The sequence below is a fragment of the Pagrus pagrus genome (assembly GCF_965226575.1).
Source record: "Pagrus pagrus genome assembly, chromosome: 11".
NCBI lineage: Eukaryota > Metazoa > Chordata > Actinopteri > Spariformes > Sparidae > Pagrus > Pagrus pagrus.
Window position 1 is genome coordinate 1816460 of NC_140195.1, and position 27927 is coordinate 1844386.

Genomic DNA, 27927 nt, shown 5'->3' on the forward strand with positions numbered 1-27927 from the left:
AAATCCTCCTCCCTCCATGGTGATATAAAGTCAGGCTCAGTCATCGTCTCCTCCTGATGATATAAAGTCAGGCTCAGTCATCGTCTCCTCCTGATGATATAAAGTCAGGCTCAGTCATCGTCTCCTCCTGATGATATAAAGTCAGGCTCAGTCATCGTCTCCTCCTGATGATATAAAGTCAGGCTCAGCCATCGTCTCCTCCTGATGATATAAAGTCAGGCTCAGCCATCGTCTCCTGATGATATAAAGTCAGGCTCAGTCATCGTCTCCTCCTGATGATATAAAGTCAGGCTCAGCCATCGTCTCCTCCTGATGATATAAAGTCAGGCTCAGTCATCGTCTCCTCCTGATGATATAAAGTCAGGCTCAGCCATCGTCTCCTCCTGATGATATAAAGTCAGGCTCAGCCATCGTCTCCTGATGATATAAAGTCAGGCTCAGTCATCGTCTCCTCCTGATGATATAAAGTCAGGCTCAGCCATCGTCTCCTCCTGATAATATAAAGTCAGGCTCAGTCATCGTCTCCTCCTGATGATATAAAGTCAGGCTCAGCCATCGTCTCCTCCTGATGATATAAAGTCAGGCTCAGTCAGCTAAACACCTGAAGCAGCTGGAGATGATGTAAAACAGAAACAACCCATCAACACGAGGCTGCTCCATACAGCTCGTCGGGTGCAGTCCAAGGCTCCGGTCGCCCCGAAGACTGACAGTATTTATAGTGTTGGTCGGGCTCGTGCACTTCCTTCAGCCGAGAAGCTACAGTGAAGATTTCAGCTTGAAGAAGTTTTTCATAGTCCGTCAAAAATCCACTGCAGCAGTGAACAATTTTAAACAAACTGTACTTTCCCACAATGACCCTCCAACTCCTGACATGAAATTCAGCTGAAATAATGTCTTGATTCATATGAAACGTACAGATTTTATGGTTTGCAGAAATGCACAGAACCAACATGATTCTGGTGCTTCTGGCTGTGACCAGGAGTCCAAACTGACGTGTGTTTGTGTTGAAGTGTACAAAAGAGTCAACTATTCATTCATAGTACGACTTTTACTGTCCGCCATTTTATTTGAGTGTGTAAATTCATACAATACACTGACTACCTCAACTACTACATATCCCACAATGCAACGCTCTTCATTCTTACAGTTGCATGACTCAGCAGTTGTCATGAGAGAACATGTATTACAGTGAACATGGAGATGCCACTTTATAAAACTAAATATCCCTCAGACGTCATGCATAGATTGATATCTTACATTCAGACCGACGGTACGAAGACTTCAGTCAGTGGATTCTTCTGACTGAACCAACAGTCGGTACGTCTCCATGCACACAGTCGAGCTCGATTAGGCCATTTAATTGGACGCCTTCCATTGTCCCAGTATACAAGCACCAGGAAGAATCCATTTATTGACTCCAGCACGGTCGAAAAGGTCGCCATCCGTCTTTGTACTTCAAAATGTTTAATTCCTTCAGCTGAGACGACATAAACTGTGTCTCCTCATTAGTCCCAGTATGTGTATTTCTTGCTCATGTTGACACCTTCGTCCTCTTCTTCTTCTTTTGTTTTTCCCGTCTTCCAGCTGTGGATTTATACCTTGGACGACTTCCACGCCGAGGCCAGTTCAGGTCCGACTAAGGTGTGTACACCCATGAGTAAATCACCTTCAGACAGCATTATCTGGGCGTGTTGGTCCGACACACCCATGTTTACATTGACTTTGAGAGTCCGGTTTCAGTCAGACTGACACAACAGGCCCACTCTCTCTAACATCATGTAAACGTAGTGAGTGAGAGGACATGTGAGGCTGTGAAATCATGAAGCTTATCCTTCAGTTATCTAACTCCATCAGTTAGCCGGGTCAGCAGACAGCAGCTATTTTTGCAGTTGCTTAGCAACAACAGAGGGACGCTTCCCGTGTGATCACATTAATTAGAAATCAATACTTCCTGTTTGTGGCTCTGCAATAAGATCAGAGTCTTTAATTCGTCCTGGTGGAGAGAAGTCACACAGACCGCCAGGTGTTCGGGAGCAGCGAGTCGTTAACAACACACACATTCACCTTAACACACACTCATCAGTTTGTAATGTTCATGTTAGTGTGCTCATGTGTGTTAATGTGAAATAATTCATGAACATGTTTGTTTAATGTCTGTGTGTGTGTGTGTGTGTGTGTGTGTCAGCGAGTGAGGCTGTTATACAGGGAGGATTAAATTAAATTAAATTAGATTCATATAAATGTCAGCAGAGTTCATTTATCGGGAGACAAATTGGATTCGGTAAACACACACACACACACACACACACACACACACACACACATACAGAGTAATAAATTTGACAGGGTGGCATGCGATGACGAGGAGGTCGTCCAGGTTACAGAGAGAACAGAAAACAGGAAACCTTCTCGACTTTTAGACTGAAAAAGGCTTCGAAGCTTAAAAGAAAATCGTTTTTATGACTTTTATTCTCAATATGAAGCTGAGGAGAAACAATGAAAAACACTGTGCTGTGCTCAAGCGATTGTTTTACTGGTCGTAGAGACGTCATAGTACTGGAGCTAAAAATGTAAAGTTTCTCCTGAGGGGGGCGCCGGAGGAAAGACAGTCGAGATCGTTATAATCTGAAGGGTTCATCTCCTGGAGAGCAGGAACGTGATCTAAGCATTTTATAGAAATCAGCTTGGTAGATAGAAGATAACTGAGTGTAGATTTTGGCCTGTTGGTGGCGCTAGAGGAAAGGTCGCTCACCAAACTCATCAGGATTCATGAGCATGAATATGTCCAGCACTACTGACAGAAACCTGGTCAGCAGTGGATCCATGTCGGCAAGTTAGTTTCTCCAAACCACAGTAACTTCCACAGGTGACACTTGTACCGAACGTTACGTATCACGTTCACGTTATATGATAATTAGTCACCTGCTGCAGCCTGAAGTGGAGGGAAGGAGGAGGAGTCGTTACAAGCCAACAAGGCTTCTTAACGGGCAACAGTGGACCATCTCCATCCGTGACTGCCACAACCAAACAGGTACTTCAAGCCAAACCACGATGTCTTCCGAACCCTGACCGAGTGGTTTTTGTGCCTAAACCCAAACTGAGCATGAGCACGGCACAAGAAAGAAACAGAAAATTCAACGTAAAGTTGCAACATAAAGAAACGTTCAGTTTGAACTGTGGTTTTGCAGAAACTGACTCGTCTAACATTTATTCTGGTCGGTAGATCAGATCTCTACCAGCCATCACAATACAGGTGTACGTCATGTAATATTACTTTGATTTAAGGTAACTGACACATCTGACACAGTGAATTGAGGGTTGTGATTGTTGGAACAGTGGAAAGACAAACAAAAGTCTTTTTTCAGGACGATCAAAACAAACTCTTTGATGTAATTTCACAATTGCCTGCAGGGATTACCTGGCTCCTGGCTGCCAGCTGCATCCGTCTCACTCAATACTGAACCAGTTTCAAAACCTGCATTAGTCACTGAGACACACAAACATGAGAAGATAGTCTGCGAGTTTTGGCCTGAGTTTGTCGAGTCAACACACTGACACACTGGACTGAAAGATTTACACTCTGGCTGCTCTAACAGGTGAAAATAATAACAAAATGCTTTATATGTGTGCATGAGGAAGCCTCCAGCAGCAACCTTCCTATACCACATGTGGATAGTGTCTGTTAGAAGATGAGCGCCTGCACATGTTGTCGTTTTCACTGCAGTTCTGCAGCATCACGTTCACCTTCCTCTGCAGGAGGAAGCACCCGAGCAGACGACCTCAAACACTCCCGCTGGTGTAAACTGTTAAAGTTGACATTTTGAAGATGAGGAGTCCTCTGACAGGGACGTGCAGACGTGGAGCTTCAGTCCTCGTGTGTTTCCAACCGTGAAGAAGACACAGAAACATGTTCACATGCGTGAAAGCAGAGGAACGTTTGAGTGTCACAGAGATGAGTGAACAGGTAAAGAACAATAAGGAGAAAGAGACAGAAAGATGGGAGGGGAGGGGATGAGAGGGATTCAAGGCAGGTGGGAGGGAGAACAGAGGAGGAGGAGGAGGAGGAGGAGGGGAAAGCCATCGCGCAGAGGGAAATTAATTGCCGGCTGCAGGTTATTGGCTGGCTGTGCTGCCGCGGAGGCTGCTGTTGTTCAGCGCGGGGAGGATGCTGCAGAAGAAGAGAGAGCAGCGAGCAGAGAGCTGCAGATCTGTCTGCTGATTACTGATCCAGCAGCAGCTCATTTCAGCATCCCATGATACATCTGTGAAGAGCCAGGGCTGCTCAAACCAGATCTGTATCATCATTCTGAAGGAAGGAAAGCAGGAGGAAGAGGAGGAGGAGGAGGAGGAGGAGGAGGAGGAGGGACGCCGGCAGGGAAGCTTTGCCCAGACGAGGAGCACCTTCTGTGGGAGGACCGGCAGGCTGATTCCCCCGGGGAAATCAAGGAGTGGATGGTCCCTAAAACATCTGGAGAGGTGAAACTTGAGGATCTTTAAAGGAGATTTAATATCAATATTCTCGTTTTACCGGCAGCAGCAGCAGGAGGAGGAGGAGGAGGAGGAGGAGGAAGGAGTTATATTTGTACTTCTACAGATGCAGAAATCTCTTTATCAGGTCAATTTTATCTTAAGGTGTAATTTTCTTAAGTGAAAGTAAAAAAAGAAAAAGAAAACGTACTTGTTTCTGACATAAATCAGTTTGTTGTATTGTCTCATGTGATTCAGCTGCAGCAGTCTGACTCAGCCAGTCGTGTTTTTAGATACGTGCTCATTTCTAGTGATTTTCTCTCAATATCTAATTATCTGCAGATCATTAGCGTTAGCATTAGTTAGCTTGTTTGTCAGAAAATAGTCGACTGTTGTGTTTAAGTTTGTTTTGTCTCAATAATCTATTTACTTCACAGGAAAAAGAAAAGAGGTGAATCCTCTCAGAGAAAACTGGAAATAAATGTTTTCTTTTGCATTTTTTAAATTTTTGTAAAAAAATAAAAATAAATTGTTGCTAATTAATTTTCTGTTGATGGTCTGATCCTTTATGGCTGAAAACTGACCAGTTTCTACTCGTAAACCCCGATAATCTGTCACATTCTGTCCAAAAATCAACCAAGTCGTCAAAATTAATGTTGCCAAAGTATGTTTTCACAAAACAATGAACATATTGAAACGTAACATTTCTTTATGCTTCAACAGGTTCATGTTCAATTTCATGTTGTGACACTGCTTACGCTCTGGTTGGGTTTAGGCACAGAAACATCTCGGTTCAGAAACCATCGTGTTTTAAGTTAAAATACATGTGTCCAATATGGCCGCCTCGTCAGTGGCCTTACAGTCGTTAGTTTGACACTTGGAGTTTCCCCAACAGCGTCACCTCTGATCCCTCCGATACAGAAGAGTTTCCTTCAAGGATCGTTTGTGACCCAGAATCAAAGGTGATTTATTACATGAGGAGGCAAACGTACGTTAAACGACGTGACTTCCATCGCGTCGTACTCGTGTCACTGTCGTCACGTTCTTTACACTACGTGAGTTACGTCACTTATGTAACTCCTGTTCCTTTATAGTACTTACGTAACGTGAGTTACTGGACTGAACATAGTTAATTTAACTTAAAGTATGATCTTTTCCTGAACCACAACCGTTTGACAACATTAACAACAGTCAGAATATGTGAACTGCTTGTCAGCAAGCTTTATTTTGAAAGTCTTGTGTGTTACGTATTCTTGCTATGTTGACTTTCAAGCCCTTCATGTGTAAAACAAGAGGAGCAGGTGAAGCTGAAGGCCGCTGACCAAGCTGCTGTATCAGACGACTTGTCACATCTGCAGTGGCCCGACTTCCTGTCAAAAATATCATTTTGTTCTCGCCACAAACTTAGAAATGTTTAAACACAGTCTCAAACTGTGGTCAGTCGTTCGCCGGCCTTGTTGGCTGCAACTCCATCGTCGTCCACGGCATGAAAGTCGGGTCGTTAACACGTAATGTGACAAATGTGATCGCAGCAGTGCTTTGTAGAAACACTTCTGGTGACTGTGCTGAGAAAACTACCCAGTAACCTGCAAAAAAAATGTACAAGTCTGATAAACAGAATTAAATTTGTTTAGTAGACGTTTTTTCTGCTCGAATGTCCTGTTAAAACTCTTGTGAAAACCCTGAACTACAAATGGATTAACAGGTTGAGGACTTCTCTGTGCTCTGTCAGGCTTTGTGTTCGTGAAGCCTCGTCTTTGCCCTCAAACAGCTGCTGGAGTCAAATTATGTAAAAATATGAGTAAAAGCTGAGAGACTCTGTGGTCTGAGTGAATCCTGGCTTTATGAAACTGAATTTATAGCTTGTTAAACCTTCAGGTGTTGAGGCGATCGAACACACCTGCTGCTCAACATTTACAATTCTGAACAGGAGGAAGAAAAAACCGAAGCAAAGAAATCTAAAAAAGCCAAACTCTGTCTAACAAGCCTGTGTGTGTTCATGTCCTTCATCCATTCAGTGTGTAAAACCACTCAGTCTCTCTCTCTTTCTCTGTTTGTGTGTCCAGGAGCGAAACTAAGCCGGATTTAAACCTTTGCAGAGAAATGAAGGAGCAGCAGAGGAAATCGAGGGATGAAGGGAGGGAGGGAGGAGGAGAAAAGGCTGACGGTCGGAGCTTCTAGCTCGGCTCAGAAAACAACAGATCCACCTCAGGCTGCTTCATCTCCTGAGAGAAGAGCAGGAGGATTTTTGTGGAATTACATGGAGAACCGAGCGAGTCTCCTCGCAGACGGAGGGCAGATGTTTGACGCTGATGTCTGCTGAAACCAAACTGGACTTCACGTCTCTGGATTATCAGACCGGAAGGAAGGATTCTGGGGATTGAAGAGTTTGGAGAAGAGATTTTTTTCTGGCCAGCGAAGGATGTAAAGACAAAAATAAACGCTAAACACTTCATAGAATTGAGGAAGTTTGAGATAATTCCTGTGGGAAGTACTACACCAGATCCAAAGTCATCTCATGATCTGTTTGGATGGAAGCAGATTCTGTCCGAGCATCTACGAGCACAAACAGTTTTTGTATTGAAGCAGTTTAACCCTCCTGTTTCTCACCATCTCATTTCCTTGTTTTATCTTCCCTCTTGTCTTACATGCACCTTTTACGTTCTTACCCCTTTTTCCCCTCTGCATCACTGACAAGAATCCCGAGGAGGACTGGAGGTGTATGGAGCAGGTGTTGATGACAGATAGCAGCTGCAGAGAGGCAGAGGTAGACTCTCATAAAGCCAGATAAGTGATGTTCAGTGACAGGAGCAGCAGGTAACACAGGCTGAATGTGCTGGTGTTCCTGTAAAGCGTCGGCGCTGTCTGTCATCTTCCTGCAGGCTAATTCCATCTCAAGGACCGTCTGTGGGCGAGGTGGGCGATTATAACACCGGAGGGAGGGAGAGGCTCGACATGACGGGAGAGAAAGAACTGAAGCAAAGGCCAGAAATAAAGCAACATTTATAAAAGAAAGCCAAGAGAAAGAATCAGACACTAAACAGGAGAGAGATCCTGTCAACCTTAAAGTCTCTTTATCGAAAAGCAACAGTGTGCAGAGATACGTGTCCAGTTAAATACAGTTTCTGTCAGAAACCGAAACAATCGAGTCATCTGCAAAGATTCAAATGTAAAAAATCAGCACAGTGGTTTGATCGACACACAGAAACAGAAAGTGTCAGAAAATGTCCTGAGGTTAGAGTTCGAAAGAAAAACTGAGGCTCAACCGAGAGGAATGACGAAAGAGAAGAAACACTGTGAGAAACTGAGCTGAAGAGCTGCAACGAAACATTTACAGATGCCAGATTTTGGGTCAACTAATATAACATTGAAACTTTGGATACTTTTGATAAAAACTCGATTCCTCTGGTGAAAAATTCAAAAGTAAAATAAATTAAAAGTAAAATGATTCAACTTAGTTTATCATCAAATGGATCCTGATCTTTAAGCACAAACAGAGTTTTATCTGAATGACTTTTAGGTCAAAAACACGAAGCACAAAAACTGTTTTTATCTCTCCAATAAATAACGTGATAGATCACAAATCACTTTAAAGCACAAATAATAATTTTACAAAAACAAATCAGATTCAGGTGCTGAAAACTCAGTTTTGCTCTTTGACTTTCAATAAGCACAAGCTCTAAGTTTTCCAATATTCAGGTGCTAAAAGAGCATTTTTGAATGATCTCAGTCCGAAGCACAAAGAAACGTTAACAGTCGAACAGTCGACCTCTGAAATCCATCTGAAGCACACAAAGCAGCTTGTTTCTGATTTCTCTGAGTGTAAAACTTCAGTATTTGACTTAAATCAGTGATTATGTTCAGTTTCCATCTCCTCCTGGTCTGAAAAACAAACCTCCATCTTCAGAAGCACAACTGAAGATTCATCTGTGACTGATGCTGAATATTTCAGATTGAAGTCAGCAGCGTGGATCGTCTCTTGTCTCTCGTCTGTTTGTGGGGAAAAGACGACCTTTTAAACAGTCGTCGACGTTCAGATGAATTATTGAACTGAAGTTTACACCCGGAAGAGTTTCTCTTTCATTTCTTTTGCTTCTTCTTCATGTGTTATTAATCGTCAGTGGCCTCGTTTTTCCGCTGTGGCTTAAAACGAACCTCAGGAGACAGAAACACTAAACGTGCGACTGCAGATATTCAACACTGAAGCGTTTTGTAAAGTATTAGTGAGTGTTGAAAAAGCACCTCTGTTGGTTTGACTTTACAGGAAGACGCTAATCATCTAATAACTAAAAATATAAATAAAAGTCTAAATCCTTTTACTGTGAACAGAAGGCGGAGCATTACATTTGGACAGATTTCACAGTTTAAGATTTAATTTGTTGTAAATTTAACACTTTCAGAGAAGTTCATTCAAAGTCAGGGAACCAGAACGGATGAATTTGGTCACAAATATTTCATATTTTTCAGAATTTCAACCTGAAAAACGTTGTGGAGCTGCAAACAGCTCTCACACCGACCAACCGGGCTGTTAGTGCTCAAAACAACTGAACACATTAAACATTCGACTCGTTCTCCGACACTGAAAGCAGCTCAAGGCGCCGAGACTCAGACGAGGTAAACCGACCTCCTGATGTTGACACAAAGATCCTTTTTTCTGCTGAACAAGTGAGCCACGCAACACACTCGCAGCGAGGTCAGTGTGAACAGTGTGTGTAGGTGGGATTTAATCAAACACAGAGCGCGACACACCTTCATCCTCCCCATCATCCTCCACCACCTTCATCCGTCTGGAGTTTATTTTCTGGGACGCTCACAAACTGAATCCTTTTCCTACGTTTTAACACAGTTTATAAACTGGAGAGCCTCTTCACCTCCTCCTCCTCGTCCTCCTCCTCCTCCTCGTCCCCTGCAGCGCTGAAACAATCTGTCGCGCATGAATAAAAATTAATTTTTCACCGTGATGAAAAGACACAGCATCTCGCCTCCTCGGCGCCCGCGGGACGGCAGATAAAAAGCTGTTTACTGCGAGGAGCCGTACACAACGCGCCTTTTTTTTATGAAGGAAAGAACAAAACGAAGCGGAGCGGCGTCCTGATCCTTTTGTCTTCTGGTTCTTCTGACTGCGAGTAAAGAAACACAGAGGTGGCTTTTTGTTTTTAGTCCTCAGAGTGACGGAGCAGAGGAGAGAAGACGACAGGAAGTGAACTCAGCACGACTCTCAGCGGGGGGTTTCATCTGAAGTGACACGTCTCTGAACAGATTATTGAAGTTGAAGCACACTTTGGGGATTTACAGATGAAGTGGCTCCAGGTTTTTGTGGGGAAACTACTGGTTTCTACTTTGGTGCCAATAAAAACTGACTGAAACCTCTCGTGAGGATTTCTCTTCCACTGAATCTCACTGGAGCTTCTTCTTATGAATTGCTCGGACTGATTTCTCTGAGGATTTATGATCAAAAATACAGAGCAAGAGTGAATCTTCTTGCATAAAGGATCTTCGTCAGCAGGGATTACAAAATATTACCAAAACCTTCGAAAGCTTGTCTGAAATCTGGTGATTTTTCAGATTTTCAGCCATTTTGTTCAGCTGAGTGCATCTTTGCCTTGGACTCAGTTATCTGAACACAGTTATCTCTTGAACACCATCGTGGGTCAAAGGTCAAAAGGCTGACACACTCGAGGACATCACATTTGGAGGTTAAAGGTCAAACAGACGAGCTGGATTATCGATACAGAGTGTGAATTGTTTCCTGAGGGACCTGCAGAGATAAAGAGGACGAGACGTCAGGCGTCATCATGGGCTGCAACATGTGCGTGGTCAAACGTCCGGAGGAGCAGTACAGGATCATGTTCCAGGTAAGAAATCAGAAATAATGCAGGTGTTTCCTAAAGTATTAAGTATTAACGACACACTGAACCTGGAGTCCTCAGCCTCGTGTGATTGGTTGCTTCAGATATTCAGGTGATCTTGAAAGCATCACCACGTGGAGACTTCTGCTTTGCCCACAATAACACAAATAAAGTGTTTAGTAACAGAAATGAAATGAAAGAAGAGAGCAGCAGCGATCACCGAGGTCTCGCCCTCACACTTTTCACTCATGCTGAGCTGTTTCATGGCTGATTCTGATGTTATTTCAGTGTTTTGAGAGAAAATGTCATAATGCTGGAGATCAACCCTGAATCTGAGGAAGCAAAGAGAAAGAGAGCAGGAAGTGAACCATGAAGGTGGAGGAAAGCCTGTGTGTGTGTGTGTGTGTGTGTGTGTGTGTGTGTGTGTGTGTGTGTAATATTCTGGTGTAAGCTCCGGCACCATTCATCACAGCAGGTTGGTCTAGTTACTCTGTAAAGGTCATCGTATCGTCTGTTGGGTTTTTTTGTCCCAGTGGAGGCTAAAAGTCAGAGTGTGTGTGTGTGTGTGTGTGTGTGTGTGTGTGTGTGTGTGTGTGTGTGTAGTAGTAGTAGTGTGTATGTGCATGGATACTCATGCATTGATTCTCAAGCTCCTGTGCATAAAGGAACAGTTCATCCCAAAGTCTTCACTGCAGCTCCCACGCTGCCGGTTAAAGGAGGATGAGAGTCAGTGAGAGGCAGAGGAGGTAAAAGTCCAAACATTATTCACTCCAGTAAAAGTAATCGAGTACAGGCTCTGACATGTACTCAGAGTATCAGAGTAAAAAGTCTCCCTCTGAAGGACATTTGTGGTCAAAGCTGACTGAAGCTCACGTCATATTAATATAATTCAAAGACTATTAAAGTTAAAGGTAGAGTCAGCAGGATTTGTCCCAGCTGTTCCTGAACGCACCACAAAGATAGTTGATAGTTGAGTCTCATTCCCAGGACGTCAAATAGCCACATGTCGGGTTGGTAAAGCGTCCCGAGCAGCAACAAAGAGAGAAAATAAGAAACTCTCTGCAGATACGAGACACTAACACATTAAACATTCGACTCGTTCTCCGACACTGAAAGCAGCTCAAGGCGCCGAGACTCAGACGAGGTAAACCGACCTCCTGATGTTGACACAAAGATCCTTTTTTTCTGCTGAACAAGTGAGCCACGCAACACACTCGCAGCGAGGTCAGTGTGAACAGTGTGTGTAGGTGGGATTTAGCGAGACACTACGAGACACTAACACGCCTTTTCTCCCCATTCCAGCCTCCCTCTCTGTCTGTTCACGTCTTTTACGTCTTTTGATCCATAATTCACCTCAGATGCATCAAACTAAAGTAACGAGGCTGTTTTGAAGCTGTGAGGAGGAGAAAGTTCAGATGTAGAGAGGGAAAGTCTCAGAGATACTCAGGTACAGTACAGATACCTGAAACACACTCAAGTACAGTAACTAAGTACTTTGTTTCTTCACAGTCTGACAGTAAACCAACACGTCTTCAACCTTCAACAAACATTACAAATGGTTCAGATCAAACAAAAACAGACCTGGTTTTACGAGGTAAACGTCTTCATGGTGACAGACAGCGTTCGTGTCCGTCTGCAGAGGAAACGGCATCTGAAGCTCGTCCTCTCTCACTAAATCATCCTTTACTGCTCCCCTCGTCCTCCCAGGACGTCCGTCCAGCGTCACATGACTCCTGCCTTTGTTTCACAGAGACAAAGACAGGACTGCAGGGTTCAGGCTCTCATTGTGCTATTTGGATGTTAGTCACATCTCACAAGACCGAGCTCAGCCAACAAACAACAGATAGCTTAGCTTTGTTAGCTCCGTGCAGCACGAGAACAAAACACCAGCAGGACCTAAACATTGGACAGGAGGTACAGCGGCCTGGTCAAAAGTCATCTGCTATGTCAGAGTCCTCCAAACTAAAACACAACGTCTCACTGACTGACACACTAACAACCTCTATGAGTGAGGAGGGACAAATCAGAGAGCGGTGAGTAAATATCCAGAAAGGAACGAGTCCAGTGCCTGATGGTATTATATGGATGAAGCTGGCTGGCAGTATCTCCAGTAACTCAGGTTATCTCCGCCTGTACCAGCAGCAGTACAGTGATGATCACATGAATGCGTCGCTGCTGGTCTTACTGTGACAGACGGAGACGTCTGTCTGAGACGAGTCGTCCTGCTGCTCTGTGTCGCCTCGGATTCAAATCTCATTTCAGACATGATCATTTCAGACTCTTGCAGCAACTAATACAATAAATTACTTCATAAAAAACGTCAATAAACATCGTAAATCCACAAAACACCTGTCTGTCTGTCTGTCTGTCTGTCTGGATCTGGTCTAAAGGACTATTCTGATCTGAGGAAGTCGAGTAATGTTAATCCAACTGCAGGAGACTGAAAGTAACGTTTGCACCACAGAGCTCACAACCTGTTACATGATTGTATATGTTGTCTATGACTTTAAGCACACGCAGCTCTCTGGTGACGGTCGACCTTTTAATAATGTTGACATGACTTGAGTAGAGAAAGGATTCGAGCAGCTGCCGCGGTGCCTTCGAGGACTCCTCCTGGTGTTGATGTAAAGAGAGCGAGACCTCTTTCTGAATAAATCAAGCCGATGTATTATAATCACCAGCTTTACATAGTTTTTGTAGTTTCTGCTGCTGAGCACACTCAGACACACTCATGTATATTTATGTAAACCGTTCAGATTCACACAGTTTCACATGAAGTCAGTGTTTCATGGAGTTTCTGACGTTTTTCTGCTTCAAATATATATTTACAGTATATATATATATATATAAATCTATATATATCTACACCTGCTCCTCTGAGGCTTTGGTTTCCACACTCTCCTGATTGGTGGACATCATTATCATCTTCACTAGGTCACCTCGGGAGAAACACACACACACAAACACACACACACACACACACACACACACACACACACACACTTGGGATTCACATTCATTATATAGCTGTTGTGTCCTGATTGATCTGAGCTCCCACAGAGGCCCAGACAGGAATCCAAGCAACCCCCAGCACACACACACACACACACACACACACACACACACACACACACACACACACACACACACACACACATAAAAATACCTTTATTCTCTCTCTCTGTCTAATTCATTAGGAAATGTAAAATCATCAGCAGCTTCATGTTTTCACCTCCTGACTGCACGATTCATTTGATTTCATTTTAGTTTCTAAGTTGCAAAAGATAAATAAATAAATAAATTAATTAATTAACTAATTAATATTATTATAATATGTAACATTTCCAACAATGTTCAAACCAGAGAAATCTGTAATATTATTCAAACTGACGGTGTCGTGATAACTTCCAGGAGAGAGTCAGAGCGTCACACAGAGAGATTTTCATCAGCAGTGGTGGATGTGTAACGATGAAGACAACAGCTGATGATCCCACACGACGTCAAACTACATCTTTTGTTTTTATTTTATTAACTTGTGGCAGAAATCTCACTGTGTGTTGCATCATATGAGAGAATGAATCTGGTGCCTCTCTGTTATTCTCACCAAAGTCTCTCTGATCTTCATCTTTCAACTGACCTGCCAACATATTCCAACAAATACAACAAAACAAATACTCTGTTACTGTACTTGAGTACATGTTTCAGGTATCTGTACTGTACCTGAGTATCTCTGAGACTTTCCCTCTCTACATCTGAACACAAACACCTGAACTTTCTCCTCCTCACAGCTTCAAAACAGCCTCGTTACTTTAGTTTGATGCATCTGAGGTGAATTATGGATCATAAAAGACGTAAGAAGACGTGAACAGACAGAGAGGGAGGCTGAATGGGGAGAAAAGGCGTGTTAGTGTCTCGTATCTGCAGAGAGTTTCTTATTTTCTCTCTTTGTTGCTGCTCGGGACGCTTTACCAACCCAACATGTGGCTATTTGACGTCCTGGGAATGAGACTCAACTATCAACTATCTTTGTGGTGCGTTCAGGAACAGCTGGGACAAATCCTGCTGACTCTACCTTTAACTTTAATAGTCTTTGAATTATATTAATATGACGTGAGCTTCAGTTAGCTTTGACCACAAATGTCCTTCAGAGGGAGACTTTTTACTCTGATACTCTGAGTACATGTCAGAGCCTGTACTCGATTACTTTTACTCGAGTGAATAATGTTTGGACTTCTCTAGTAATGAGAGTTTGTGATTGAAAGACTACAGTTACCACCGTCCTCTGGAGTGTTGCATTGAATGTTTTGCTTTCAGTTTCACCTCCTGTAGGAAGAAACTACTTCACCACCTCTGCATGTTTTTGGGATTAAAAATAATAACATGGTCTTTTTGTAACAAAACAAATGCAGACTTCAGTCTTTATGATCTCCAGCAGAAAAAAGCCCTTTAATTACATGAATGTGTTGTTGTGTTAACAGAACGTCAGACAGATGCAGCTGAAGGTCATTTATGGTTTCATGAAAATCCATTTGACAAAATGTCTCCCGCATGTACACACACACACACACACACACACACACACACACACACACACACACACACACACTCACTCTCTCTCATATGTACTTCCTGCTAAACACACACACTGAATTTTTTCCTCATACTCGTCTTCCTCCCCCCGTCCTACACACACAGAAACAAACACACCCACACACACCCACACACACCCACACACACACACACATACACACACACACACACACACAGATGGCAACGTCTCCTGTAGCAACAACTCCACAGTTATTGCCTCAGTGCGCCAGACCGTCTACACACACACACACACACACACACACTCACACACACACACACGAATGCCCCCTGTCACCTTGGCTATGTATGAAAGGGTGTCACTATCAGTGTGTGTGTGTGTGTGTGTGTGCGTGTGATTAATGAGGTCTGTAATGGATTCTGATGACCTCATGAGATTTGAAGTGGAGATGGTAAGCAATCACACACACACACACACACACACACACACAAACACAGGAGCAGGTTCATTCATTCAGTCTGAACATGAAGCTAATTTTAGCCGTGCTGTTGCACACTGCTGACAAACATCACTGCCCTGATGTGCTGTTGGGTTCGTGTTTTAGCTTCAGGCGCTCAGAAACTGAGGTTTCTTCAAAATGCGTCAGCGAGTGTGAAAAGTCCAAAAGTCACACTGTCAAGGTGTTTGACTCACAGAGACAAGAGGAGAAACAACGGAAACAAAGAGACACTCAGAGAGCTGCAGCTCATCAGCTAATAGTTCATTTTAATTGGAATCCACTTCCTCTTGTAGTGCTTCCAGCATCAGCGGTGTCTGGCTTGTCCCACGCTGGCGCAGAGCATTTGAACGCCTCTCTGTTGGCTTCAGGCGCCGTCTGTCTGTCTGAGCGAAGCTAAACGGCTGCTGGGACGCAAAGACAACCTCGACGTGTGAAGTGAAAATCAAACGTCAGGAATCAAACCGGGCAAATCAAAGAGCTGTGTGTGTGTGTGTGTGTGTGTGTGTGTGTGTGTGTGAGAGAGTGTGTGTGTGTGTGTGTGTGTGTGTGTGAGGTGTGTGTGTGTGTGTGTGTGTGTGTGTGTGTGTGAGTGTGTGTGTGTGAGGTGAGAATGTGTGTGTGTGTGTGTGTGAGGTGTGTGTGTGTGTGTGTGTGTGTGTGTGTGTGTGTGTGTGTGAGGTGTGTGTGTGTGAGGTGTGTGTGTGTGTGTGTGTGTGTGTGAGTGTGTGAGTGTGAGAGAGTGTGTGTGTCCAGACAGGTCCAGGCAGCAAGGAAATCGAATTAAATGAAATAAGTCTCTACACCTGTCAGCTTCAACACACACACACACACACACACACACACACACACACACACACACACACACACACACACACACACCGTCAGCCACCTTTCTTCTTGCTCTTTCCTCCTCAATGTTTTTCTCTTCTTCTCTTTTCTTCTTCTTTACATTCTTGTTTTTTTCTGTCCATCGTTCTTCTGTCACTCTTTCTCTCTCTGTCAGTTAATCTTCCTTCTTTCTTCGTCTCTCCACATTCTCTGTTCCTGTCCTGCAATTTTCCTTTTTTCCTTTTTCAAATGTTTCCTCTTGTCTTCCTTCTCCTCCACGTCCTCCTGTCATGTCTCCTCCCCTCCCCCTCCATCCTTCTGTTCACCTGATCTACAATATCTCCCACTCGTCTTATTAATTCCATCTTTCATCTCTGGACTCTGTTTTTTCAATCTTCTACCACCTCTACTGTTCCTCCTCTCTGTTCTTGGCCCAGTCTCTCCATCAGACTATCTCCTCTTTTCTCTCCAGTGGTGGGTTTTATTCTGCAGCTGTAATTATCTTATCTTAGACAGTATATTATCTTGCACACTCTGATCTGCAGCAGACACAAAAATTAGTTAAGATTATTAAACATAAGCACAACACAAGTCTATTTTTAAATGGTATTTATCAGTGTGAATAGTAACACAGTAAATATTCAGTGTGTCGATGGTTAACAGTGATTTGAGGTCCAGCTGAGGACACACGTGTCACAGAGTAATTGATCATCAGCAGCTGATAATCCAAGATAAATTCAGCCAAACATCTGTGACAGCAAATTATATTGTTCCTGTCTCTGAGCCCGTTTTTACAGTTTTTAGATCTGTTTTAGTAAAAATAACAGTGTAGCAATACTCACAAGTAAGTCGTTACTTTTTTCACTTAATAACTAAATTATTAGTGAAGAATAAATATAAGACAATTATACTAGTGTTATCAAAAAAAAGTACAGATTATGTAGAAAAGGTGACGTGTCAGGGTTATATTATAACCAGCATTTTAATGTTGCTGCTTAATGTGGAACACATTTTAATTACTTTTATTATAAAGGAATTATATTATTTTAGGTAGTTCAATCTGTAACTAGCATAGCACAGTGTAGAGCATATACCTCCACCAGGGCCCAACAGCCCCCTCTCATTCAATCAGGCCAAATCCAATATCAAATAAAACATTCTGCAATCTGCAAGATCTGGATTTTTATTTGGATCTGCTTCAAAACATTCTCCCTCAAAAGATACCAGCCACCAGCCAACGGACCAACTGAGCAACCGACCGACCGACCGACTGACCAACCGACCAACCAACTGACAAACCAACCGACTGACCAACCGACCAACCGACCAACCAACAAACGGACATATAAAATATATGATATAAAATATAATATTTTATGTAAAACAATAAATAAACTATAACTATAATGCTACTTAATCATCTTCCAGAAATACAAACCCAAAGATACAGATAGCTTTAGACGTAAAGATATTCAGTGCAGTTTGAAATAAAACTGGAAAGCAGCAGATCCTCACATGTACAGGATGTTTAAAGCTCATTAATATTGATTAACTCAGCTTTCAGAACGACTGTTCACCCTCAGAACCAGCTAAGACGTCCTGTTACATCCACTCAGCCCTTCTGTCTTCTACGACACTGTGACCTCAGTATCTTCCAAACGCGATCCTCCTGTGGATTCAGCAGCAACAGCAGCAGTGCATCGTGGGATTTGTAGCAACATGTTACCACCTGGTGTTCAGCTGAATACAGACGAGCCGGCTCTGTCTCTGGAGTGTTGCTTCTCTGCGCTGCTGACAGCCTAATGAGCCAGCAGCTCATTAAGACTAATGTAGTTTTGACGACTCTGAGATAGAAAGAGCTTTTAAAGAGGAGCGAACAAACGACGTGTCCGGCCGCCATGATGTGACGGAATAAATAAATAATAGTGTGAGCAGCATAGCATTAGAAGAGACCTCTCATCTGTTGTTGTATCGGCACAGCTCAGTTTGACGTGGTCCAGTTTGTCAGACCTGAGACTTGGGATGGAGGGAGGGTCTCATGACCAACCCGTCCAATACTGATGCTTTCAGGTGGTGGCCGCCCCGACCTACAAGCCCATCTCAGTTACTGTCGCGGTAACATTGTTGTTTTTTGCAACCAAGTCCGAGTTAGACGTGGATTCAAGTTTTTTTTTAGGCTTCAGTTCTTAACACAGACATGAAATTCATCTTCAAAGCAAATAAGCAGATTTTATAAAAAGTGAAATCTGAGTGTCTCAGTGTCGAGTTCAATTAACTACACTCGTCTTTATCTGAGTGTTTGTAACAGTTCTAGTTTTAATGGTTCAGTTTTGGCTCCGTTTAGTTTTTCTTTAGCGTTGGCGGCTCTATAAAGCCTCGGTTCTGTTGAACAAATGTTGGAGTTAATGACTCGTATGTCGGCGTCTCGCTCTCATCTCTCTTTCTTCTGTCTTCTCTCTCGCTGTAACGAAGCCAGCCAGTAAAGTAAAGTCGTTTACAGAAGCAGCTGGTGGGGTTTTCTATCTATCTGTGTGTGTGTGTGTGTGTGTGTGTGTGTGTGTGTGTGTGTGTGTGTGTGTGTGTGTGTGTGTGTGTGCGTGTGTGTGCGTGCACGCTCATTACAGCAGATCTGCCAGCTCCAGTATGGGCAAGCATAAATACAGCTTCCCTAATGACCTCGGTTACCGCGGCAACAGCATCCCATTGAGACAAATCTGACAGCAAAGTGACGGAGGGAGGGAGGGGGGGCAGGGGGGGCAGGGGGGGAGGTGTGGGGGGAGGGGGGAGCACCAGAGGGGGAGGAGGGAGAGGAGAGGGTGAGGGAGGTGGAGGTGGACGGAGGGAGATGTTACAGACAGACGGACGGTATCTCAACTGAGTAATCCTCTTTTTACTGAATGCATCTGTAATCTGTAACTTAACCTAAATACAGTTACTTTTCTTTGTATCCTGATTACATCATCCTCTTATTCTGTTATACCTGTACCTGTTTACACAGCGGGAGCTAGACTCACTCATACATTTCATTTTGTTTCCACTGACAGAGCACTTTATTTCCACATTTGATTAATAACGCTGAACTTAGCGTGTACACGTTGGTTTTCAAACGCTGGTAACTTTCACAATGCAATATATAGTTACCATCATTATAAAGTAATATATTACATTACAATATTACTGTCTGTGTAGAGTATAATATTAGTTATTACACCACTTTTTAGTTACTAAACAAAATGCCGAGATAACCTCTATAGAACAAAGAAACAGCCGACATCTGTGTAAATAAACGAATGTGCTTGGACTCAGGGACGAGCAGACAGAGGATCACAGTCTGATATATCATGAGACAGGAATAAATATTTTTAATTGTAGGCTCAGTCATATGAAACACAACAGACCTATATCTTCTATAATGTAGCCTATAATGACACGACAAGACAAACATCATCTTTTTATTTCAGTCCACAGAACAAGGAACACGTGGTGTGATCCAACAATGTACATTAAGAAAACATGTTGGTGCGGATGGGTTCTTAAAAAAACAACAATAAACGCTTCACTTCAGTTGGTAACGTGGATTGTAACGCGTCACGTGACATAACTGCAGTAATATATGACTGAAATATTATAAGTAACGCCTTATATTACTCTGTTACTGCTAAAATAAATCTATTACTGTAACGCGTTGCTTTTGTAGCGCTGATGGATGAATGATTGAGACCGATGAAAGGAAATAAACTTCAACATGTCATCACATCGTGCCTGACGAGGAGAGTAAACCAGATGAGCTGTGACCACTGGCTGTGAGTTGACGTCAATGGGTTTATTGAGTTATTTAATAGTCAGTGTTTTATTTTGAAAATACAAAGAAATCTTCAGCGGGTGCGTCTCTTGTATTTGCTCCAGAATGATAAGTTATGTCTGTTGCCAGTTGAAGTACGATGTGGCTACTTCTTTCATCACTGATGTTTACAGTACAGACAGAAGTAGATGTGCTGCAGATCAAATGTGTCCACACACAGGATCTCTAACTCAATATTTACACGAGGATGAGAGCTGAAGAGACACTGTCAGATCGTCAGACGACACCAGGAGGGATCAGATCTGTGTTGACGGCGCAGTTATGACTCTTAAACACACACGACGGAGATAATCTGCGTGTATCAGATAAACTCACAGCGACACAGCGAGTGTTACACTGCCGTCTTCACGCACAGTCAGTGTTAAGCTCATAAACAGGGCGTGGAACCATCCGGCACAACATACACAACATAAATCTGCTGTATTATCTTCATGTGTGCAGGAATTAATGAGAAAACGACTTTACCAGCTTCACAGGTTCATTTTATCAACATACGCAGATTATCAGTTGAAGCGCCCATGAGCAAGGCACTGAACTGCTCTCCGGAGGCTGTGAAGTAAATAAAAGTGATGATTTTTTTTTTATTCTTGAATCTTAAAACCACATTATAGCCCTGATGCATGTTTACGCTCTGAGGATTTACATAATAGGCACATAACTGAGAATAAACTGTGGAGTAAATGAGCTCTGTAATATCTGTCGGGCGTCCGGCTCGCAGCTCAGAGCTAATAGTACGTTATTTAAATGATTCATGAGTTCATATTCGCCTGCTTTGTCTGCTTTTTATATAAAATGAAATGGAAAGTCTCTGGTGTGATGTGACGGCGCTGAGGGCGGCGAGCTGAATACGTGGAGATTAAATCTGGATGATTCGTCTGTTTGATGGACAGATTGTTGAGCAGCTGAAGAAAACGAGTCGGAGCAGACTTTTTCTCATGGTGGCCATTTTGATTTGTCAATTCAGCTAAATCCTGTTTGCTCCGCTTCCTCCAAGTGGTTTCTGTTCACGCGGGGAGGTCTGGTTGTATTTATCTTTTTCTTTTTCTGCCTCCGGCCCGACGGAGGAGAATCCTTCAGGATCTGCTGCAGAAAAATATCCCTGTGAAAACATCAGTTTGTGGATTATGCAGAGGAACATACACCGTTTCTGGAAACACACGGTTGTTACTGACTTTTTCAGCGCTTCACAAATGAGTAGAGTCAGTAGAGTGCATACCTCCACCACGGCCCGACAGTCCCTTTAATTCAAATCAAGCCTAATCCAATATCTAACCATTAAACCACCCATAAATTAACCGTAATCTAAGATGATCAGGTTTATGATCCACATCAAACTGTTCTCAATGAGCACGTGTACATGCACACTAATTAATAAACTGATCATTATCTGATTTATTGAGTTACCAGATCATTCAGGTGGTCATGTAAACATCATAATGCGATACGCTTTATCAAATAAAAGCCGTTATCGGATTATGAGAAATTTGATAAACACACATAGTTTTTCACCCAATATTCAGTTTATTCGCTGCATGTCTACAGTTCATCTTTCGTTCTTTCACATCCTCGCATGTGTAAAAACGTAGAAGAAACCAGATGTTGTCAGAACATGAGTGATGCGTTTTCTGCTCGTATGCATAACGTGAGGAGGGAGAGCGTTAGTTTGCAAATCCCCTGTGAGGACAGTCCTGACCGGCCGAGGCGCCACGATAAGTGACGTCACGTTGACAGGACGTTCAGTTTTACGTCGTCTTGGAAAGAAACCCGACATTATCGCATTAACACGCATGTAAACACGTCAAATCAGATTATTATCATAACCTGATTATTCCCAGTTATCTTCTCTACGTATTAAGATTTCCAGACGTCTAAAACTAGAAGTGACACAGAATCTTCTCGAGTCTCGAGTGAAACCAGAACCAAGTGACCAACCAAACAGCAGTGTGGAGGTCAGGGTTAGATGCGAGTGACCTGGTCTCCATCCTGTGAATGTTGGTTTGTTTCCACCATCAGGATAATATTGATGAGCTAAACTTAACTAAGTAATCTTCCTCAAACTAATCAAAAGTTAACCGCAGAGGTATTTGTGCATCTAAGTCGTCTCAGCGGACACTAAAAAACCAAACTGCTTTTTAGACGCTGAACGAAACTGTTGTTTTCTCCGGTCTGTGCTTCAGAGCTCCAAACATCAGACGGAGAAAACACGAGCAGACGTTTACGTGGGAGGAATTTTTGTGGATTATTGTTGCTTTGACAGAAGCGTCAGTGAAAATGCCTGCGAGCAAAAATGTAAATGTGTTTGGATAATGAATCATAATTAAGAGAGTGTCGAGGAAACTCTGGAGGTTTCCACGAGGCCGCGGACGGAAACACACAACAGATGTGTTTTTGTTCTGTGCAGGTGAATGTGTGACGAGGTGTGTGTGTGTGTGTGCGTGTGTGTGTGTGTGTGTGTGTGTGTGTGTCTGAGAGCCTGCAGATGTGCACACACTCATTTGAATCCTTTATGTGTCGTCCTGTTGATGAAAACCTTAAATCTTCAAAATGCATTTGAAGAAAGGAAGAGAAGCAGCTTGTTTATTGGGATGCAGATGTAGTTTTTTATCCAGAGGATTTGGGAGACAGTTGATTATTATGATTATAATTTGAGTGTGAGATCGGATTGGACCAAGTTGGCTCCAGTCCGTTGTATTCGCAGCCAGGTTCTGATGTTAGTCCTGTCCCAGTTGGCTCTGTTCCATTAAAACATATCATCAGTTTAGTTTTGATTCTCGGGATGGTCACAGGTGTGAGCAGGACACCCGGGGACGTTTGAGTCATTACTTCCTTCATTATTTTAATTTTATCCTAAATTACAGAGCATGTCTGTTTAAACGTTAATTACTGATAATCAACAATTTAGGTTAAAGAAAATATCTAGGAAAACAGAATCAGACAAATACTAACAGAAGGATGTCTGAGACTTTATATTCATATTCAGTGGATTTATCTGTGGAAGCAGAAATTGGCTGATTGCATTTTCAATTTGATGTTTTTCATAAAAAAAACAAGAATTATTTTCCTCTTGTGACACTTCTGCCTCTTGTCCTTTCAGCCCGAGGTCCATTTAGTCACGGTTCTGGAGCTTTCAGTGGTCTGATCTTCATCAGCAGGTGGACTTTGCTGTCGTTGAAGTGTAGATTTAAGAAAAAAACTATAATTTTTAAAATGTCTAAAAATTCAGAGCGCTTTTAAAACATGATGTTGTCTATGAACACATCAGATGGATGTTTTTTTTTATTGCCCGTGGTTTTTACGATGAAGACAACGACTCCCATGACTTCAAGCAACTCAGCTGTGTGTTTTTGTTTTCATTGCTTCGACTGAGAGACTCATAGTGGTGGAGAATACATACTGTGTGTTTAAGACCCTGCTGTCTGAGGACCTGACAGCTTACCAGAAGGGAATGCACCCCAAGTACCAAGGCTTAGTCCTCAGCAGCAGCCCAACTTTAAATCCAACCCACCGCCCTTTGCTGCATGTCCTCCCCATCTCTCTCCTCTCCTGCCTGTCCTCGAGGCTCCACAGACAACAACATATAATGTTCTTCAATGGTTTGTTAGCATTTGTTACATCACGGTGCATCACAACCGAACATCTGGAATATTTGTCATTTGAATTATTTCTTAGGTTTATGTATATTTTTAATCACTGAGTCTCTGCAGCACTGAGTGTCATTCTCACATCTTTTACAAAAGTTTACAACAAGATTTCAGCTTTAAAGAAACTAAAAGTATAAATGGAAACAACCTCATAGCTGGAAGACGTTTTGGCCACGTGTGTTTCTGCAAAAAGTAGAGATGCAGTGTTTAATTTGACAATACTATGCTTACGATCTGGTTTGTTAAGGCACAAAAACAACACTTGGTTAGGGGCTTAAAAATATCTGCTTAGGTCTCCAGAGACATGAATATAAAAAAAATCCACTGGTTTCACACTTAACAAACGTTGAAAAGCTGCGTTGAACAGCGACCGCACCAAAACCACCAGCGCCGCCGCCATCAACATGTCCGCGGTCTGCAGAAATGTAAAATATCAACATTACTTTGTAGGGACGGGCTGATGGAAACATCCACAGTCTGATCAGACGTCACTCTGTACATGAGCAGGTATCACACTGCTCCACAGGGGCTGTCTGGGCTTTGTAGTCTTCAGTAATCTCCTCGTCTGTTCTCAGCCTCAATCCTCAGCTTGACTCCCATTAGACTCTGAAAGTCCGGAGGATTGATGGAGGTGAGAGGTGAATGGAAAGACTCGAGGTAGAAATCTCTTTCCAACGCTTCGGTCTCTCCTCTTTTCTCACACTTTCATTTTCTCTGTCTGTTATTTTTTTATTTCACCATCTCACCAGTTTCTCCTGATCTCATCTTTTAACCTCCTTCCTCTTTCTCCTCTGTCTCTCTCTGACCGCCCCCCGTCTCCTCCGTCAGCTCCCCCTCTCTCCTGGGTACGATTATAGTAGCTCTAGCTTTTCCCTCGGCATGCTGGGAATGAAAATGGATCCCTCGTCCCATCTCTCTCTCTTTGTGTGTGTGTGTGTGTGTTCATGCACGACAGGGAGTGGGTGGGTGAAAGAGATGAATGCCAGAGGAAAAGTGTGTTAATGTGTGTGTGTGTGTGTGTGTGTGTGTGTGTGTGTGTGTTGATAGATGGGGTGGAAGTGTGTGCTGATGGAAACAGTAAATAGTTAATGAACGGGGGGGAGAACGTGTTGGAGCCCAGGAGGTGAAACTGATGGAGACGTGCTGAACAACAACAACACAGGACAATAAAACTGATCCCCGTCAGCTCCGTAGGTCCATGTGCTGCAGATCAGAACCGGTTAATGTGGTTCTGTTTAAAAACCCAGCAGGTCTGTAATCTGCAGGCACGTCTTCTGTTTCAGTCTGTGTTTCATTACTCGTCGATACTTTGATTATAATCAGTCCTCGTACCAAAAAGGTTCGATTGCCAGTGAATCCCAAACCAACACGTAGGACCGTTGGACAGAACCATCGAGAGGCGTACCTGGCCGTCCTCGTCACGTGGTTAACATTGTGAAGTGGTCTCAGTTTGTTTCGGGTTCGGCACTAAAACATCCTGGTTAGGTTTTTGGAAAAATCATGGTTTGTGTTAAAATAAGTGCTCTTTCCCCCCTCGAGCGTTTCCAAGTTGTATTATCGTTGGTGTCGCCAGAATAAATGTCTGTAAATGCCAGAAAACGATGTTCCCTCTCACCACAACACTGTGCTTACACTCAAACACCACTTCAGCATCGTGGATTGGTTTTAAACGCCTGTTTTTGTTGCCATGAAAACTGCTGGTGCAACAAAAATTGGTGGAAATATTCCCATGTGTCCTTAAAATATCCACTGACTCTGACTGCTGTTGGACATTTGGCAGCCTTGTTGGCTGTAATAATAAAGTTAACAGGGAACGAATATCAACGCTGATGGTTTCATTATTCTACATCCATCAAATTATATATGAGGACTTTATTGCTCTTGTGCAACGTCAGCTGACGTCCTCCTTTGCTGCATAACATTGATTTATAGAAAGCATCAATTCTGAATATCTGAAACGGTTTCAGGACTCATTTCCCGTGTTGATATAAGCACAGACGATAAAGACAAATGTTTTCTTGTGAGGACGGGCTGATACGTTCACGCTCTCCAGAGGATGAATATTAATAACATCAATGATCCCCTGAGTTTTATTTGGCTCCACAAACAGATCAGTTTGTTCTTAGTTTAACACTTTGGTTGACAGATTACAATGAATTAATGTGGTCATTAATCAACGTCCACATTTTAATTTAAAAGTCACTAACTTGTAATAAAGAAAATGTTTCATGAACGTACCCGATCTCCTTCACTTCTCTCTGAGACACTGAACCTGCAGCAGATCAATCCTCATCACTGATCAATACCGACCGAAGTGTTGTGGAGCTTAATGAAGACGCAGAACGACGACGCTGCTCGTTACTGTTCAGTGTAACGAACACTGCTCCACCAGTAATGAAGTCTCACCCTCCATGATTTAAAACTGAGCTAGCTAGCCTCTCGGTTATTACATGCCATCAAATAACGAAGAGTTATGTGTTTTTTTAGCGAACGCTGAAGCTGTTGAAATGATCAATAACCATCTTGGCTTCTGATTGAGACTCAAACAAAAAGCTGGCGTCTGAAGACGGCAGCTTATTTCCTACAGAAGAGAACAGTCAGCTCTTTTCTCCCGCTCCGTTATTAATTTCACACTTCACTTAGCTGTGATTTCTGTCGGGCTAATGTGGCAGAGCTCAGTCGGGACTCTTATTGTTGCCTTCCCTGTAACCACACGCCGGTATAATGAGCCGGAGCGCAGCAGGCAGCCGGGGGAACGCTGTAATTATCATGCACAAGCAAATCACACATTCACAGTCGGCTGCCAAAATCCACACAGACAAATAAAAAACAATGATACTGAACATTCAAATCTGCCAGCCCCAGCCATTAATATAACTGCCAGTCCATTATCTCAACTCAGAAGCACAAACTTACACCCACAGCCACCGACACACAGCAAGCATCAAGGTTATTATCAGTTGATGAGCTAGAGCCGCAGTGAGGGATTAAAGATACAATATGTGACATTCCTGCATTAAAATGTCTAAAAACAACTAGATCTTTGTTCTGTATGTTGTTGAGTTGTGCACTGAGATGCTCCCAGATGTTTCCAACAATGTTCGAGTCAGAGAAAATCCACAAGTTTACTCGAGACGGTGCGTCTCATTTGGAAGGAAAGAAGGAAGGAAAGAAGGAAGGAAGTCAGAACAAGACGAAACATAACGAGACTAAAACATCAACTCGTCTGTGAACATTTGTGTCTCTCATCTGCAGCGGTGGTTGTTAAATGATGTGTTCAGCTTCCAGCGAAGCGAGTTTGACGACGGGACCGTTACTTCACTGTACATTAGTCGTAAACTAGTGAGCACTGGCACACCGAGGGTGTTTGAGTTGAGGTGAAGCTCAGAGTGAAGTCAGCACTCAGCAGAGATTCTGGTTCTGGTTCTGGTTCTGGTTCTCTGTCTCCTCTCTGTAACGTTACGTTCATGAAGTAAAGTCCATTTCCCCTCCAGCTCCAGTCAGCAGTCAACATTACAGAACCTGAGGTCACCTCTGGGTCACTGCTGCAGTCGGGCTGATCAACAGGAGTGAAGATAAATCCACTTTTTAATCCCACAAGTTAAACAGTAATCTCTGAGCTCTCCTCAGCAGCTCCTGGTGTTTATTCCTCCAGAAGTTCTGGATCTGCACCCGACTCTCTCCTCCAGAGCTGGTCGGCTCTGAGCAGCTAAGCTTCAGTGAAAATGACATGTTGTCGGCTGTCGAGTCAAAATGTCAAAAACACCGATGTCTTCAGCTTTGTGGCGATGTGTTTTTCAGATGATCAACGACTTTGTAAACGTAATGTTTGGCTTAAGACAGAGGAGAATTGTCTCAACTGGACACCGTGAATAAAAGCAGTTATCCATATAACCTCACACTTAAGAACAATCACACACACACACGCCCACAAACACACACACACACACACACACACACACACCTCGGCGCTGTTGTCTCCCAGAGAAATGTGTTTTGTCGGGTGGACGGTCCGGGCCGACCTATTTAATGGCAGATGAAACACAATCAGTGACCAGACCACAACAGGCCTGATAGATGATGGTGGTTATTGAGTGGGTATTGACTGGCTCAGGCCTTGTGTTCAGTGACACACACACACACACGCGCACACACACACACACACACACACACACACACACACACACACACACACACACACATCCAGACAACCTGCAGAGGACATGTAATGC

The 27927-nt window shown here is 43.1% G+C and overlaps 1 protein-coding gene and 1 long non-coding RNA gene across 5 annotated transcripts in view; one reads left to right on the forward strand and one right to left on the reverse strand.

The window, feature by feature from the left end:
• Positions 1 to 4169: 4169 nt before the first annotated feature.
• The window catches only part of LOC311265585 (PDZ domain-containing protein 4-like), a 51681-nt gene continuing 27923 nt past the window's right edge, over positions 4170 to 27927 (forward strand). For both annotated transcript variants that reach the window (XM_084367396.1, XM_084367395.1), the window contains exons 1-2: positions 4170 to 4476; positions 6534 to 10322. In XM_084367396.1, coding sequence (XP_084223522.1) covers positions 10263 to 10322 — 60 coding nt within the window. In that variant the 5' untranslated portion in view covers positions 4170 to 4476; positions 6534 to 10262. The remainder of the gene's footprint in view (positions 4477 to 6533; positions 10323 to 27927) is intronic.
• LOC311265586 overlaps positions 20675 to 27927 on the reverse strand; it is a 31977-nt gene continuing 24724 nt past the window's right edge. Inside the window, exons 3-4 of one of the 3 annotated variants that reach the window (XR_014623600.1) lie at positions 27660 to 27717; positions 20675 to 21153 (exon numbers count right to left, since the gene is read on the reverse strand). This is a non-coding gene — a long non-coding RNA (uncharacterized lncRNA). Of the gene's footprint in view, positions 21154 to 23992; positions 24111 to 27659; positions 27718 to 27927 lie in introns of those variants that run through there. The other 2 variants (XR_014623599.1, XR_014623601.1) reach the window with 2 other exon arrangements.